At 41.7% G+C, this 17,960-nt stretch overlaps 1 protein-coding gene across 5 annotated transcripts in view; it reads right to left on the reverse strand.

Moving 5' to 3' along the window:
- Positions 1–16,075, reverse strand: part of NBEA (neurobeachin) — a 516,384-nt gene extending 500,309 nt beyond the window's left edge. For all 5 annotated transcript variants that reach the window (XM_076364262.1, XM_076364263.1, XM_076364261.1 and 2 more), the window contains exon 1: positions 15,582–16,075. In XM_076364262.1, coding sequence (XP_076220377.1) covers positions 15,582–15,857 — 276 coding nt within the window. In that variant the 5' untranslated portion in view covers positions 15,858–16,075. The remainder of the gene's footprint in view (positions 1–15,581) is intronic.
- Between the last annotated feature and the right edge of the window lie 1,885 nt (positions 16,076–17,960).

Below are 17,960 nucleotides of genomic sequence, written 5' to 3' on the forward strand. Positions count from 1 at the left end.
TTAAATAGCAGATAGACTTGAAAAAGAATACATTTAATTCCTTCTTTAATACACACTTAATTGTAATATTCCAAGCCAGGGTAAAACATCTAAACCACTACGAACTCTCCACAAGAACAGTTACAGTCTTCTTTCTGTCAGCCAGGGACTTAAAAAGCACAATGTAGCTATGAGATACAAATCCTATAAGACCCAAGTTCTGAGCCTTCTGTGTGAAAGCTGGACATGCATTTCTAGTGGATGTGTCACACAAGGGGCACTAGTTAGTAGGAAATAATCCCTAGATGTATAAGTAAAAGCTATAGAGTATGAAACATAAGCACTTTCATCCACATCACGTTGAAGTAGAATGTGGGATTAGTGACACAAAAAGTTTAATACAAGCTGTTTACTGGTAACACTGCCCTCCAAGAAGTCTCTAAATAGCTTCACATGTATGAAGAGTGACATCAGCAATCTGCATGAGAGAACAAGCTGATTCCTCTCTGTCAAACAAGACTTTACAGAGGCGGCAGTGGAGTTGCTGAAGAGCTGCGTGCCACTGACAGTTCTTTTAACTAGTCAGAATCTATTGGTGTATCAGAAACAGCAATGCATCCAGGACAGTCAGTATGCATAACTAAACCTTGTTCATCACTCGAAAGTATCAATCACATTTTTTTAATTATAGCTCACCACTGCAAATGTCAACACTGTGAAGAAAGTCCACAGATTTCAAAAGCTGAAAAACAACCGTTTGTTGAAATACAGAGAAATGAATAGTAGTGTACATCAATCAATCTCTGCATAAAACTGTAATTCTGTTTACAACTATAAACAAAAATATTTAACCCACAGGTTTTCTGTACCTCCTTAAGAATTGTATTTCAAAATGTTTCCATCATTTAAACAAAACCTATCTCTCTGTGGTGGGTTTACCTTAGCTGGATGCCAGGTGCCCACCAAGCTGCTCTATCACTCCCCCTCCTCAGACGGATGGGGGAGAAAAATATAAAGAAAGGCTCGTGGGTTGAGGTAAGGACAGGCAGATCACTGAGCAATTACAGTCACAGGCAAAACAGACTCAACTCATGGAAATTAATTTAATTTATTACCAATCAAATCAGAGTAGGATAATGAGAAATAAAACCAAATCTCAACACCTTCCCCCCACCCCTCCCTTCTTCCTGGGCTCAACTTCACTCCCAATTTCTCTACCTCCTCCCCCTGAGCAGCACAAGGGGATGGGGAATGGGGGTTGCGGTCAGTTCATCACACGTTGTCTCTGCTGCTCCTTCCTCCTCACACTCTTCTCCTGCTCCAGCGTGGGGTCCCTCCCACGGGAGACAGTCCTCCATGAAATTCTCCAACATGAGTCCTTCCCACAGGCTGCAGTTCTTCACGAACTGCTCCAGTGTGGGTCCTTTCCACGGGCTGCAGTCCTTCAGGAACAGACTGCTCCAGCATGGGTCCCCCACGGGGTCACAAGTCCTGCCAGCAAACCTGCTCCAGCATGGGCTCCTCTCTCCATGGGGTCACAGGTCCTGCCAGGAGCCTGCTCCAGCACGGGCTCTCCATGGGGTCACAGCCCCCTTTGGGAGCATCCACCTGCTCTGGCATGGGGTCCTCCACGGGCTGCAGGTGGATATCTGCTCCACCGTTAACCTCCATGGGTTGCAGGGGGACAGCCTGCCTCACCATGGTCTTCACCACGGGCTGCAGAGGAATCTCTGCTCTGGCGCCTGGAGCACCTCCTCCCCCTCCTTCTTCACTGACCTTGGTGTCTGCAGAGTTGTTTCTCTGACACATTCTTACTCCTCCCTGCAGCTGCAGTTGCTGTTGCACAGGTTTTTTTTTCCCCTTCCTAAATACATTATCACAGAGGTGCTACCACTGCTGCTGATTAGCTCGGCCTTGGCCAGCAGCAGGTCCATCTTGGAGCCGGCTGGCATTGGTTCTATCGGACATGGGGGAAACTTCTAGCAGCTTCTCACAGAAGCCACCCCTGTAGCCCCACCACTACCAAACCCTTGCTAGGCAAACCCAATACACTCTCTGTGACCAGGACTGTATCGCTCCAATCCCCCAAACCCCAACACCTTCAAAACCCGAGCATTATCCTAGACATTGTCCTCACAAAGCATCGTAATATAGTTTTTTCTATGACATCTTACTCCCCAAAGATTGGTCTGATTACTTAAAGTATTTTTTCTCTACAGCTTATTTTGATGCTTAGAACAATAAAAGACTTCAGGTAAGTCTTTGTTTTCAGTCACAGTACAAACCTATTGACCTAGAATGGTTACTCAACTTACAAATATATGAGAAGAAAAAAAGTTGAAAAAAATAATTAAAAATATTACTAGGAAAACTGAACAGAGATTAAGAAGCTGGAAGCTACTTACCATATAGCAGTACCAAAATGTATTAACAATTACTGCTAAATGCTACTTTCCTCAGTAACTCTCTTGGCTGTATTAATTTTTAATAATGCCTCAGTAGCCTTTCATTATAGTGTTTTAAAGGTCTCATTTTGCTACACTAAGTATAGACTATTTAGTTGGATTTCAATTTTCTAAATAAATAGAAATGCCAAGGAGTTTTTCTTAAGTCAGGATTTGTTTTTAGACCACAAACAATTCCTTCCTATCTCCCAGGAAATCTTCAGGATTTCTTAAAGGAATTTTAAATCAAAATTCACATTGGCTGCACTGTCAGCTGCAGGTTGTACCACATCCCGCTTGCACTATGAAGTACGTGGTCTCCTCAACAGCTTATACTCTACAAAATGCGTACATAAGGAAACTTTTAAACCCAAGATTTTTCAAAAACTAAGGCAGCAAAAACATACAGAGCCAGTTCAGATGTACTGCTTAAGCAAAAAAACCCCAATCCTCATCCCCAAAAATGCCACACACACCCAAAAGCCCTAGTACCTATAAAGGGCTGGGGGGGGGGCGCAACACAATACTTTAAGATACAGTAATATAGAAAGACATAACACAACCACGGACGGAGTTCAGAAAACTCAATCCCTATGTTAGCAGGCTGGCACCAGTTTAGTTCAGTTTGCTTAACCAGCTTCCTTACTGAGGAAGCCCTGAAATCTACTGTATCTCCACAAGGAGCACATGAGAGAGGAATTTTGAAATAATAATTTAAACAAGGTGCTCCTAAGATTCCTCTGGCCTCCAGAAAGGATTTAGATTGTATCAACACTTCAAGCTTCTTACGGCTTTTCCTGCACATCTGGATAATATCAGGTTTTGGTACAAGGCACATTTAGGAGTAATCTCAGCCAGAAGAAAATACATTGTATGTGCTGCTCTCTTTTCAGGGTGAACTAGGTTTTGCCTAAAACAGAGCTCGACTGACTTAAAGTAAGTTGAAAAGCCAGTTATGTCATAACTAGTGCAGGAGAAGAGCTCAATTACAAGTATTGGCAGCCATTCTAACTTCAGAGGACAGACTAGAACCACAAACCAAAGCTGTGACAAACCATCCAGGAGCTTAAATCTGAACTATAAAAAAAAAAAGGTGTATTCTATTTACACTCTGAAACCTCTTAACTGCTTTAAGTTTAGTTTTAAGAGAAGGATTTCTTACTTAAAAAATTCAACACAAAGTATTTTGAAGCCCACATGTGGGCTTAGACTCTGGTATTAACAGATGGTGGTAATTCCCTCAGACACTTCAAAAATTAATAAAACATCATATAACCAGTCATTTCAAGGCCTCTGTAAATCCAGGGAGACACTGCATCACTGAGAGAAGATAACCTATTGCACTCAGGGTTTTCCACTTATACTGTTAAGAGGGTTTTTTTAAATGTAAAGCTTCCTTTCAGCAGTATCATTTCTTAATAGCTAAACTTCACCTAAACAATTAACTTACTTCTTTCTGTGCTGATACTTTTAAGAACAGACTCAACTGGAGAAGTATCAGCTTTGGCAGTCTAAAAGTATCAGCTTATATGGCTTAGCCTCATTCAGTTGAAACTTCTGCTTCCCCCTTTCACATCCTTCCTTTTGATTGTTGCTTATAGTTACACCAAAGGCTCTTAATACCTGTTTTACATGTATTTGTAAAATATGTCTTTGCATTAGTTTGACCTGTTGAGTGTCTGAAAAAGTGATAGCTGGCTTAGTAAACTACACCTTCAAGTGATAAAAGGGATTACAGACTTGAAAACTTTTTTTTTAACTGAACCAGTGCATGCAACAAAGCAAGTAGATCCAAATTTGTTCTTAAATAGAATTTAATCACTTTTTATTAAAAAAAAATCACATAAGCTATTTTACTATAATTAATTTTCCCTTGTTATAAAAACCATTTATAGTAGTAATATAGGAAATCATCACAACTGTGAGAACTGGGAATAACCTGCTTCTGGTTTTAGGAAATACTTGTAACTATCAACTTCATTGAAGAACAGTCCATTTTAAAGATGGTATCAACCCCTCTTCAGTGAGCATTATCTTTAAAGTGTCAAATACTGTACTGTATCAACTGTCAAAGACTGACTCCCTCTCAGTGACTAAGCATACACATTGTTCCAGCCACAATGTATTTATTATTGTACATTATAATTTACTTTGAACGAAAGAATTACTTTCTTTGCATGAAACAGGAACTATAAAAATTGTTACACAATCATCTTTGCTTAATATATTACAGTTTCTAACTTACGTATAGTTATACGCACATAAAGTGCTATCGAACATCTATAAACATTAGACTGTATGTAAAGTCATGAATCCATTCTTTTCAACAAACTCCATGCAGAACTTCAACAGCTTTGGCTCTATACTGAATATTAGCAATTTTTTTCCTTCTGTTATCAAGCATCTGTAACTTTGAAGACTATGCTAATGGCTCGTCTAGTTTAATTTCAATTCATGCTAATTTGTTGAAGAAGGTAGTATTTATAGTATATGTTAAGAGCCACAAAGTTTCATTAACTCAGTATTAAGCCATTAATATTAACTTCATACATTTACAGCAGAATATCAAATGTAGCTACATTTTATATTTCTGAAATCCAAGAAATAAAGCTTACCTACAACCATAACTGTGATTTGCAGAACTGACAGACACTCGGGTTTGTGTGTTTCATCCAAGGCTATCTATTAACAAGCAGGTACAACAGATGAAAAGCAAACACTCGCTGCTGTGGCTCAGAGAGGTCTGTTTTCTTTCTTGGCTGCATGTGGTGTAAATTGTCCTTTGCTGGGTTAGGAATAGCAATATTGACTGGATTATTTGTGGTAGATACTGCAGCTCATACTGTGAGATGAGGAAAAGGGTTGCTATAATTAAAAGGTTTCCCAGACTCCACTTCCCACTTTCTGAAAAGGGAGCACTATTATCTGCACAAGGAGAATAAAAATCTAAGTATGTGAATGATTAAGGAATTGGAACATCTGACATACAAAGAAAGGCTGAAGAGAGCTGGGATTGTTTAGCCTTAAGAAGAGAAGGTTTGAAGAGATCTTATAAATGTGTATGTGTATTTGTAGCGGGACAAGGGAGCCAGACTCTTCTCAGTGGCACCCAGTGACAGGACAAGTAGCAACGGGAACAGGAAACTCCACTTACACCTAAGTAAAAACTTGACATGGGAGACATGGGAGTCTCCGTCCTTAGAAATATCTAAAACCCAGACAGACAAGGCCCTGAGCAACTTGCTCTAGTTGACCCTGCTTTGAGCGCAGACTTTTGTCTAGAGACCTCCAGAGGTCCCTTCCATCCTCAGCTGTTCTACCTTTGAAATTTCTGTGATTCTGCTAGTTTATGAAAGTGCTCTGACAATGAAGTTCCAGGAGGATGTTGTAGTGTTAGTGCCAAAGAGAAGAATGGAGAGGCATGATCATTAACATGATTTTTTTTTTTGGGGGGGGGGGGGGGGGAGGGGGGGAGGCGCGGCAAGTGTGTTGCATATGAGCACAGAGACAGTATGTTGAAGTTTCTTTTCAGATGGACTCAATTCACTTCAGCCTTGGAGAGTAGATGCAACTCTAGCAGGCTCTTCTTCTAAGTCTATGTCTGCATTCACATAATGGTCTCTAAGATATCAGAAAATGCAATGGAGGCTGCAACATTTCCATGAGGAACAGAGTGGATGAGAAAGCCTTTCAGATCACCTAAAAGCTGCATAAAACAAAACAAACAAAAACCAGAAGCCTTCTGCAGGTCATTTGGAGGTATACATGCCACAGCTGAAGACTCAGAAGAAAAAGCAAAGAAGATTTTTGGAACCCCAGACTAAAACATGGGGCAGGGGCTCCACAAATCTCTTTTGGGGAAAAAGAATTAGAAGAATGAAGTAGCTCCCACCTCCTGAGCATCTTGCTTGGAAGACCTCATTCAGTCAGATGCAGTCTTACACAAATGTTTCTGTAAGTTTCAGCTATTCAGCATATGAATATTAACAGCCAAGTAGCCATCAGTCACAGATATGACTCTCAAATACCACACACCTTGCCATTTACCAAAACAGATAATGTATTTCACTGGAGCAACAGAAGGAAAAGAGGGGGTGCTGATACTAATTTTTTGACAACTTTATGTCATAGAACTTCTTGCTCATGGAGGAACATGTTGAGGCAAACAATCCTATTGGACATGTAAACACTGAGTTTACAATGATGGCTTTTGTTGGAACTCTCAATCTCAAAAAAAACCAGCAAAAGTCACCAGCCATGAAAGTATAACACATCACTTCGTATTTACCTCTTTCCATAACTTAACATACCCACAATGCAGCTTTCAGAGGCCCCTTGATAAGTTTCATCTATTAAAATAAAAATTATGATTTGAAGAGGGATGAAGCTGCTTTCTTCCTACAAAATTGGCTTTTGCTTCTCATTTCAGGCAACAGCTCTTGCCCCATTCTCTCAACATTCCAACTCCTACAATTAAACAGCTGCAGCTAATGCCTTTCTGTCAAGATGCTGAATCCCCAAGTCCATTTTCCAGACCACTGGGAAGCTCATTCTCCCTGCATAACATCCTCAGATATACTACTTCAAATCCTCCTTTTCAAGACCTTCTTTTACGTTTGTAGTAGTTTACCTAAAGATTGGGAAAGGGTACATTTGCTCACATTATGGGGATGCTACGTATTTGGAGCTGACAAAACTCTGTAGCTACATCCTGGTGTATATGTCCTGTTGGAAGGGGCAGACAGCTTTCCCATTCTGCCAGCTATAAAACAAATTCAACTTTAAGCAAGAATGCTCCCCTGATTTCAAAGTAATCTTTTTATTTCTTTTTTTTTTCTTTTTTTTTTTTTTTTAAATTGAAGGTTCTTAACACTAAAAGTGACATAGGAAGATTTTTAGCTCACAATTAAATCAAGAAGTATTTTTTGGATGCAGTGAGCTCCACAAAGGATTACTGAAGAGTAAGAGCAAAGTCTGATCCATCAGGCATGAGCAATCCAAGACAGGGCTTGGCTTCAGTCAGTTCATTACCAACTTGAATGTGTATTTCATGGTTACTATTCTATATTTAATGAAAGCGTTATCTTATTGTTTTCTGTAATTCTGTAGTAGGAAAGAGTCTTTGTTTCAATAGGTTTGTACAGGCTCCTTTGTGAATCAAAGGACATGTTGTTTCCAAATTCGTATTTGTGTTTATAAATATTGAAAACGTTTCTTCTTACAAAACAAAAGAGCAAAAAATTAAACAAACCTGTTACAGTGGCTCTTAAAGCAGGCGATCAAAAGTCAACAAAAGTTAGAAAATTTTATGTAATTGAGTACTTATCACAGAATACGAAGACATAAAAGGCAAAAAAAATTGAGACCACGTAAAAGTGATTGCAATGCCATATTGCTGGTACTGGAGTTAGTTTAGAAGGCTCTACTCAGAGAATTATTATTTCCATCCTTCTTTCTACACTGTCCCGGTACTACAAAAGCCATCAGGTACCAAAAAACATGATTACATGTGCTCAAATGAATAACAATTTCACTTGTAAGTGAATATCTTGCCCTATCTCACTTTCAGCTAATTCAAAAACCTAATACCTATTCTGCATAGTTAAGGCAGGCTTCCAACTGTAAACAAAATGGCAGTGAAAGAAACATCGTTTTCCAAATACAGAAGTCAAGCATTTGTAAGCTGTTGAACAGCAGAAGCAGTATTCACATCTATGCAAGCTTTCAGTGAATTGTTATGTTAGAACAATTTCACTGATGCAACCCAATTTTAAATTAAAGCAGGGTAGTCACATCATAGGGTTGCATTAATATAAATGAATTGACATCACTGGTATAAATCTCAGTAACACCAAAACTACTTAGACTTACTTATTTACTGAAGATTATTATTTTCCATGTACTAAAAAAGTAGAACAAACTCTAAACCACAAAAGTTACCAGAACGCAAATTTTAGCAGAGAGTCAGTAGGCTGATCAGAAGTTGAAATGCTTCTCTACTGGAAATAACAGATAACTCTCTGTAGAGAATCTCTTAGAGACAAATGTCATTAACAATCTTCCTAAATTGGAAGTTATGAAACTATAGTTCAAATAGCTGAAATCCATCATAATCCTATAGTTGAAACAGGTATTTTTATCATTAAGGAAGCAATATGTGACTCTATGCAAATAATCCTTTTTTTTTTTAATTGTTCATTATCTTTACACTGAATATCATATATTGAATACTGTATCATTCATAGTACATCCAAGCCAAACCTTTGCAAGACAGAAGTGGGATGTAGATCATCAAATTCAAAACTGATGTTTCAAAAGATCTGCTGTCTCTGATTATAAAAGCAAGTTCTAAACTTGACTCAGACTTAAAGAAAGGTTAAGGGTTCTGTCTAGGCAAGAATTAATAAAACTCCACAATGAGGTATTTCCAAAAAATATGAATGGTAATTAAGGATCAAATTCCATCACAAAATAAATGGAACTTCATCAACATAAACACACACTACTACACTGACCCTTTGGCCACCAGGCACATACAAGATATCAACTAATGAGGTAGCTGCAGTGATATGTTCTGTGTAAAGTACTACAAAATGCTGTACTAACAGGAGAGCAACACAAGTTGATCTGAAATGGCAGATTTACCGAGACAGACTAAGATACAAAAACAAAAAAGTGCAGTACCAAGTAAGGAACAGGTAAGATTAAGAGATTGATTTAAAATAGCTTGGATAGCTTATTAAGTTAACACAGCTGTGTTAATACTGTGTGCACAGTCTTTATCAGGATATAAAAGTCTCAGTTTTGGTACTAACCCAATCACAGATTTCATTCCGCTTTGACTAAATTCAATATGGCGTGAAAGGGGAACAAAAGCTTCAGTAGGAATTCAGAGATGATTATGCAGTTTTTGGGTGTTGTTGGTTTGTTGGGGGGGGGGGGGGGGTTAACAATGTAATATAGATAGTGATTCATATCTTTGAAAAGTATGAGTGGAGACACTGAAACGCATTAACATGAGAAAAAACTGCACCACAGCCTCCTAGACATCAACCTCGTGAATATAAGGAGCGACGCCCCTTGACTTGTAGCCCTTTGAGTACTCATCTGAAAGCCAAGGGGCGGTGGAGGGAGAGTGAGGGAAAATATGGAGGGGAGAGAAAGATTAGCATATAACTGAGTACATAGCCAAATGCTTAGTCTTGTAAAACACATGGTTTAAATGGGGAATCAGGTCACAATTTTGCAAAAATAGCATCTGGATAGAGAAAAGTGCTATCCCTTTGCTTGATGCAGAGGGAGAGAACATATAGGTAGGGTCTCAGATGGGAGTAGGGGGAAAAGGCCAAAGACTGGAGGTGTTTTATTAATACCAGTCTCAGAACTTTATTACTTCAGTGTGACAAAAATAATAAAAAAGAAGCCTTTAGGTATTCACCTCCCTTATAATCCATGAACTGAATCCTGTAAAGACAAGAAAGATGTAAAGCTAAGAAAATAGCTGTTCAGAGTTAAACAGTAAGGAATACTCAGTGATATGCTCACCATGACAGATTTTAAAAAGTTATCACCTATAGAAATGTATCAATCCATCATACCAGAACCACAGCAGATTCCAAGCCACCTGCTGAGATATCACTAGTGCTTCACGACTGATACAAGGATTGAAAAAACTTCCCACCCATAAACACCTACTGTCAAAGATTAGCTAAAAAAGCCAAAAACAATCAGTTATACTAAAAGAAATTAGGTGAACATTCAGTCATTCAAAGATTTTCTGTAACCAAAACTAAGTTTTCCATCAAAATATTAGATAATGACAACAGCTAGAGTACTTTTAAGTAGCTGTAATAGGAATGCTATTACAAACTCTTGCATTGGATACTGCTCTTTTCATATGGCTCTGGTAGCTTCTACGGTAACTTCCAGACATAGCTTAGCATGGAAATAATATGAGCAGGATAAAAAGAGACCAGTGGGACAGACAGTAACTTGGACAAGGACTGCCACCTCCAGTTAAGTATTACCTAAAACAAAACTCACACACACACAAAAAAAAACCCACACCAAAAAAACCTCACAACTTCAAAATTCCCCCAAAATTAGCTTTTTTGAATAATACTATCTATCAGCAGAGAATTATACTATGAAAATAGGAAGGCTTCTGCCAAGAAACTGGAATAAGATTCTCAAGCCTGCAAAGCTAGTTCCACAAGAAAAACAGAACTCATATGATGGAGGCTACAGCTCACGAGGCCCACGCTTTCTCAGAGTACAACAGCATCCAACAAACAAAAGTGATTCTTCCTCCCCACACAAGAGTAGAACTGTGCCACAGGATGTTGCAGCAACCAAAACTGTAAATGAATTCAAAGAACTCAAGTATCAAAAGCCAACTTTAGCTCAAGAAGACCCTCAACCAATGTTTGAAGAAAAGGAGTACCAAAGGAAAAATATCTTTCTTACATATGCCTCCTTTTACATTTTTCCTCATGACCACTACTACAGAGAGCCTGTAGGGCAAGAAAGATCTCTCAACATAATCCAACCCATTTGCTCTGAAGCTGCAAATGCCACTCCTGCAAGAACACAATGTGACAGAGCACTAAAAAATGGCTAACCTCTTGTGATGGGTGACTAACACTGAAGTAGGATGGAACAGCCAAGAAAATGAGAAGAGCTAGGCAGAAGCGTGGGCTGTAGTCAACAAGAACAGCAAGAGACTTTTTGAACTATGTCTAGTGTTTGACCTACTTCTTATAAGCACTCTCTAGCCTGACAAAACATACATAAAAGCTTTCCAGATTGCACAAGGAGAACCCTGGTCAGCTACACCTGCATCAGATTGAAATCTGTTCAAATCTGCATCATATCACCTGTTCAAGATGCATAGGCAAAACAAGCAGCATGTGTCAGCACCAGTCACAATTTTTAGTATCAGTCGGCTTCCTGTTCACCTTTCTCATTTCACGCTGCCATAGAATCAGCACTACAAAACTCAAAATCAAAAATTCTAGGAAATTCAAACTGGGAGAGAGAAAACTTTCTAAAAGCTAAGAAACAATGCAATTCACGTAGTCATGTTTGATGAAAGCTGACCAGAGAGGAGGCAGTTCAAGATATACACTGAAGGAAAAATTCCCAAGACTATTAAAATACTGGAAAAGCAGAGAATTGAGGAAGCAAGTCAGTAAAAATAATGAAAGGAAAGGCCGTTGGAGATATATTATGGACAAACTAATTAAAGCCATGTGTGGAAATTTTGAACTAGGAAATAAGTGAAACTAAAGTACACTTGAAGTAGAAGAATACAGATGGACAGACTGACCCACTTCCACCTTAATATCATATTTGCTGGAGCACATGGTGCAGAATTTTATTTTAAACATCAGTCTAACACGTATCATAAGAACAAAAGGGTATCAAGAAGCAAAGGAACTATGGAGAATAACAAGCACATCTATCATAGCAATAACAACATCCTTGACAGTACCCTAAGAAAACTAATAAAGCTGTTCGAAGGGGAAAGGCCTCCTCATCAATAGAAGCACAAAACTGGTGTCAAAATACCTGCAAAGAGAAAACACTAAGAGCAATTAGAGGATTATGTTGTCTGCAAGGAAAGCCTTTTCCAGTTTGGTGCTTTGCAGTACACAAGGGTCACTGAACACACATCTCAGAGAGAGCATTCTGAACCTGGGAATTCATATTAAACCCAGGGACCAAAATCAAAATAAGCACCATCACAGAAGAATGCATGAGGTACGATGAGGAGTTCCCTCCTACTTCCAGAAATGTACGAAGAAAATCATTCTAGAAAAGCCTTCAGCTCACAGACACTTAACATCTTCTGACCTTCATAGTATTAACACTAGAAGGTTTTTTTAAAGGATAACTGTAAGTGGTTCATAGGTATTGGCATATAAAGGGCTGAACTCTCTCTCCATTATGTCTTCCACTGTAATGTTTAACAATGAAAAATAATACAAGCAATACTAGAAACCCTACCAAGTGATACTCCATTAAACAAATTCACCAGTATAACAGAATTTTGAACACCCAGTAAGTTCAGAGGAAAAGAAGTGTTACTAAGAAAAAGAAAAGAATCAAGAGAAACAACTAATCCCTTAAACAGTGTAGGCATGCCCAAGAACAAAATACTGTCTGAGCTGAAAGTCAACTGTTAAAATTTGGCAAAGCTGAAAATCCAACAACATATTAGACACGGAAAAAGATTTTCAACACTGCATAAAAAGCACTTCATCACCTCACAGATACAATAAATCACCGTGTCCATCAACATCAGAAGGTACCACGTGAAGTAAGTCTGAAATGCAGTAATAAGAGACCACAGTGTGGGGCCACCAAAACAAACATTTAAAGGTAAAAACTGTCCAAGAGAAACCCTAAGAAAACTTAACAGGAAAGAAAAGTGACCATCTCCATGACAAGGGCAAGCCAAACCAAAGTTTTGTCTCAGTAATTTGCTGCTGCTTCCATACAGATGCAGGAAGAATGAATAGACTTAGTTAAGCTTTACACAGAGAAGCAGGAATCTCAGATAAGAAAATAAAAAAAGTATCTCAATCTTTAGCTTCTGATTCTCTCCGATAATAAAAGAAGTCGTAGCTACGCAGAATTCCGATACTAAAAAGCTATTACCAAATGGCTTATAGATACCCAATATGGTATCGTACAGGTTATATTTCTCTCAGAGACTTAACATACCAACTGACACATCAAACTGAGATCAGCTCTTTAAGCACTGTCCACTCATTATCACACTTGCATCAAAAGTCATTCAGAAATAGTAAAGGTAAAGGCTGAAGGAAAAGAAAAAAAAAAACAAAAACAAAAAACCAAATCAAGTTCTCTCCACGCCCACCCACTCCTCAAAGAATGCTTCTAAAATACAAAACTGCATTTTTATTTAAAGTTGCTATTAAAATCCTTAATACAGAATCAGATAATGTTTAGTAGTTTAGGGATATGCCATCAGCTTTACTTTGTATCTGCCATATTCACTGTTTGTTTCACATGCAAGTAAATTAAGTTTCAAATTTACAAGCATAAGTTTGAGACATTCACTGCCCTGAGAAGAAAAAGATCAGCAGACACAATATAACCTCTCTCTGCTGTGGGAATACCGACTATTGTATATTAGAGTCCATCTGTTAAGTAATGACTGATCCAGAATGCATCGCTACTGCAGCAGACTCCCAAGCAGTTTCACATTCATATACGTCTCCTGATGTTGAGAGCACTGTTAAACACTCTTGCGTTTATTTTTGAATATAAGCATAATTTTTGGCAATAGGAACTAATTAGTAGGTAGATTTTACAGGCAAGCACTGTAACAAGCAGTGTATGTCCTCCCCACAAATACCAAAACACATTCTAACCTCCCCCCCCAAAGACAAGCCAATGTTAGTCCAGTTGCTGATGCATTAACAGGAAGAATTAAAATAAGCTTAAATATCAGTAAGAAGAATGAAAGAAGAAAGAAAATCAGGAAAGGATTAAACATCTTTGTATCTGTCATGATCTATACAATGCCAGTTGTATATAAAATAACTGTATGTTATTCCCTCATTTCAAGTGCTACTTTTAAAGGAATGGGTAATAATCCAATAAAGTTATGATGACTTGTACCACACTTGTACCAAAAAAAAAAAAATTATTTACAAATCACGATTCAGTTAAGTGTCAAACAGCTTGTAGAGAGGAGTGGGAAATATACCAGATTACTGTTTTGACATATTCACAAAACTATTAGGACGTTAACCCTGTGTGTTCAGATAAACCATAAATATTAAAATGATCTGACCAAGCCATGTCTTTCCCTGAATGCTGCAGCTTTTCCATTCAGTCTGTGCTAGGTCAAATGCAAATAAATGCCAAACAGAAGAATACATCCTTTCAAAGTGTCTGAAACAAAATATATTCTTTACATGACTTTGTATAAAATGAGTGGACGTTAGAAGCATTAAACTCATTTGAAACAAAGGCAGTTTCAATTAATTGCCATTCAGTTTTGAGCAGTCATTTTTCTATCCTATTTTATATGCAGAAATTGAGGATATTTCATTGACTGAACTGCTTCAAAAGCTTTGCTGCAGCAAATCTTGCATTCAGGAGAAGCACCAAATTGCACATAATTGAAAGTGATTCATTTTTAGATCCACTCGTTTGGCTTCTGTAGGTTCCTCAGGCTTTGGTGTAGGTAGCGCAAAAACATTAAGTCATACAGTCCTGCAGTAACTCTTTCACTCCATGAAGTGAGCAGATGACTAAGGAGCTACATTTTAGCATCTTCTCCTTGTTTCAAGCTATTTACCAGTGTACAATACTGTTTTGCAATGCACAGACCTTAAACAAAATTAGCAACAGCACTTACTTTGCAGACAAGAATGTGTTTTGGAAAGCATGGTAGATTACTAAGACATGAGCAACCCAATACAACACTGCAATACAACTAACTCTTTATTACAGATATTAAAGCGTATTAAATCCTTGCAAAAATCTCCCTCCTCCCCCTTCCTCTACATAAAATACTCAACTAGCTCTGAGCTAACAGGGTTAAACCCTTCACATGTTTCAACCACTAAGAAAAGATACCAGCTCAGGCTGCTTTTTTATATCTTTTTCAATTAAAAACAGATACTACATTCACACCACTCTTCTTCCAATGAGGAAGCCACCAGGTTATAGGGCAGTGTCCAGAACCAGAAATTGTGAATTACTTAATCTCCTTGTTTTTTTACATTCTGAATTGCACACACTCCACTTCTGCAGGAGGCGGCCGGGGGGAGGCACTGGGAAGGGGAAAAGTGGCCTGTCTGTACTAGGTAGGGTCCTGCGTGGAGTTTAGGGAGCACTGAGGGGTCTTCTGTCACACGCACGATGAGGAGAAGAGCAGGTCGCGGTATTAACAGTGAGAGAGAGGAACAAGAGGAGTTTGGGAAGGAAAGATGGTTGGAGAAGGGCCGTATGTGCAGGAGGGACACAGGGGCAGGGAAAATGAAGGTCGCTTTTGGGTTGCACAGGGGCGGGGGGGGGGTAGGAAGCAGCCCCGGGAGGAGGTCGGCTGCGCGGGCCGGTGCCCAGGGGCCCTCTGCCCGCCGGGGCGTCATCGGGGCGTGGTGCCCGGCCGCTTACCAGGTTCAGCACCGTCTCCACGATGTCCCGGTTGCTGACCTCCCCGACCTGGATGAGTCCGATGAGGACGGCGAATTTCATCCGGATATTGCGGATCGGCACCGACGGGTTAATCATCCCCGCGGGGAGCACTACGGACCCGGAGCCCGACGGCCTCAGCTCCCCCATCACCGCGACGCTGCTGCCGCTGCCGCCTCCGCCTCCACCGCCGGCCCCGACGGAGATGAGTCCCGCGGGCTGCGGGTCCGGCCCCGACACCGGCTTCTCGCTCGCCATTTACCCCTCGCCGTTACCGGCACCTGCCGCCGCCGCTTCCCCGCCCGGCCGGGCCGAGCTGCGCATCCACCGCAGTCGCACCCGGCGGGGCCGCAGGGAGCCGGCCCGAGGCGCAGGCACCGTCCCAGGAGCCGCTCCCCCGCTCCGCTATAATGAGGGATTATTATGGGCGCCGATGCCCCGTTAGCCGAAGGCTGCCCAGCCGGAGCCGCCTCCCCGCCGCGGGGCGGGAGGAGCGGGCGCTGCCGAGCACGGCGCGGCCCGGCGGAGGCGAGAGGCGCGCGGAGCTGACGGCGACGCGAGCGATCGCCGCTGCCGCTGTTGTTGTGGAGCCGAAACCGCCGCCGCTCACGCCGCCATGTTGCCGCCCCCTGCCTGCGGTAGCCGTTAGAGCGCCTGCGCCGAGCCCGTCGGGGGGAGTGGCCGGGCCGGGCCCCCCCGAGCCGGCCGGGAGACAGGTGAGCAGGTGCACGGGGGCCGCGCTGCCACCGCCGCGGCGTGAGAGGCCACGCTGAGGCGCGGAGCCGCCGCCTCCCGCCGGGGTGCCGCACACCGCCGCCGCCGGCCGGCGCCCGCCCGCTCCGGGGAGATTACGCAACGCTGCCTGAAGTGACAGGGTGGTGCCCGCCCGCTTCGACGCGGGGCCGCCCCCGGCCGAGGGCCCGGCCTCGCCCCGCCGCCCCAGTGCGGCCCCTGCGGGAGGGGCAGGTCGCCGCGCCGCCCCTCGGGCTGCCCGCGGGGCTGCAGGCTAGCGGCGGCCGCCGCGGCGGTTGGCGTCAGTTGGTGTCCGTTGCCAGCCGCACGCCTCTGTCGCGGAGAGATGCCCCCTCCTCGCCTCCCCCAGGACCCTGCTGGTGAGAGGTCCTGGGCTGTCTCCCGGCCAGCTGGGCAGGGCCCTGTTGGGCTCCTCGGCCGGCTCCCACGCTTTCGAGCCTCTGTCGTCTCTGCCGTGCCTTCCCCGCACTGGTTCCACGCTGTTGTGTGAGGAAAAGTGTCTGGATAGGGACCTTTTGAGTTTTTGTTGGGGTTTTTTTTGGGGGGCGTAGCACTTTCAGTCTTAACAGGTGGTCAAGCTTGAGTGAGAGTGTCAGGGGTTGTGCAAGGGCTCCTGAGCTTTGGTCCCCTTTGGCATGGGGAGGGACAGGGGAAACCCTGGAGTCTGCCAGCTTGAGAGCCCGTGTGGTGCTTGTTCAAGGAGAGGGCTATTTTTCCAAAGTTCTTGTTAATACTTGCACTCATGGTTCTTGGTGGTGGTGTTACATACAGAGATGTCCAGTCAACAGCAGTTTTACCGAGCCTCTTGGTTTCAGTGATGCCTCATGGCAATGAGCACTCTTTCAAGCCTCTCCAGTATTATAACACAGAAACAGAAGTACCTCTGATGTTTTGAGGAGGCTCGAATTATTCAAATAGTTGTTTGAATAAAGTTGTGTATATTTGCTCTACATGTGCTGGAGATCATTCATCCCTGTTCAAAAACATGTTCTGTCTTGGCTTTGTAGTGACTGTCATCGCAAAGTTGAGTTTTACAACAAATCTTGTCCCCTGGTCTCAGAATACCATTCATCCTGTCTCTTCTGTAACCCCAGATTTGGGAATTTGGCTGGATTGCTGGTCCTCCTTATATCCAGCTTTAGATAATAAACTGCATAAACACAATGAATCAGCAGGACTCAATCACTACATCTTCCAGGCTTACAGCAGCTGCTCTGAGCTCTATCAAGAGAAGAAAGAGAAGACCTCAGCTCTGTACTATGAGATGCATTAGCTCTACATACTTGTAAATACAGTATGTAACATTTACTTGTTTGCAAGGTCCGTAGGTGCTTGACAGTATGCGTAGCCCAGATGCATAGACATGTCTAAAACAGTGGTTAGCTGGGAATCACAGAACCAACATTATTTCAGAAAGCTGCAAAAGATGGGGAGAAAACCCAAAAGACTAGTTATGGGAGATAAGAAAGCACAAAGTTTTCTTGGAGTGAAATTCCTTTACAATTTGCCACCATCCACGAGCAACCTTGTATGACTCAGAGTAAAGGTATACTTTAATTTTGTATACTTGTGGAGGGGCCAAAGGTTCCATTCCCACCAACCCCATAG

The sequence above is a fragment of the Aptenodytes patagonicus genome, chromosome 1 (assembly GCF_965638725.1).
Source record: "Aptenodytes patagonicus chromosome 1, bAptPat1.pri.cur, whole genome shotgun sequence".
Lineage (NCBI taxonomy): Eukaryota > Metazoa > Chordata > Aves > Sphenisciformes > Spheniscidae > Aptenodytes > Aptenodytes patagonicus.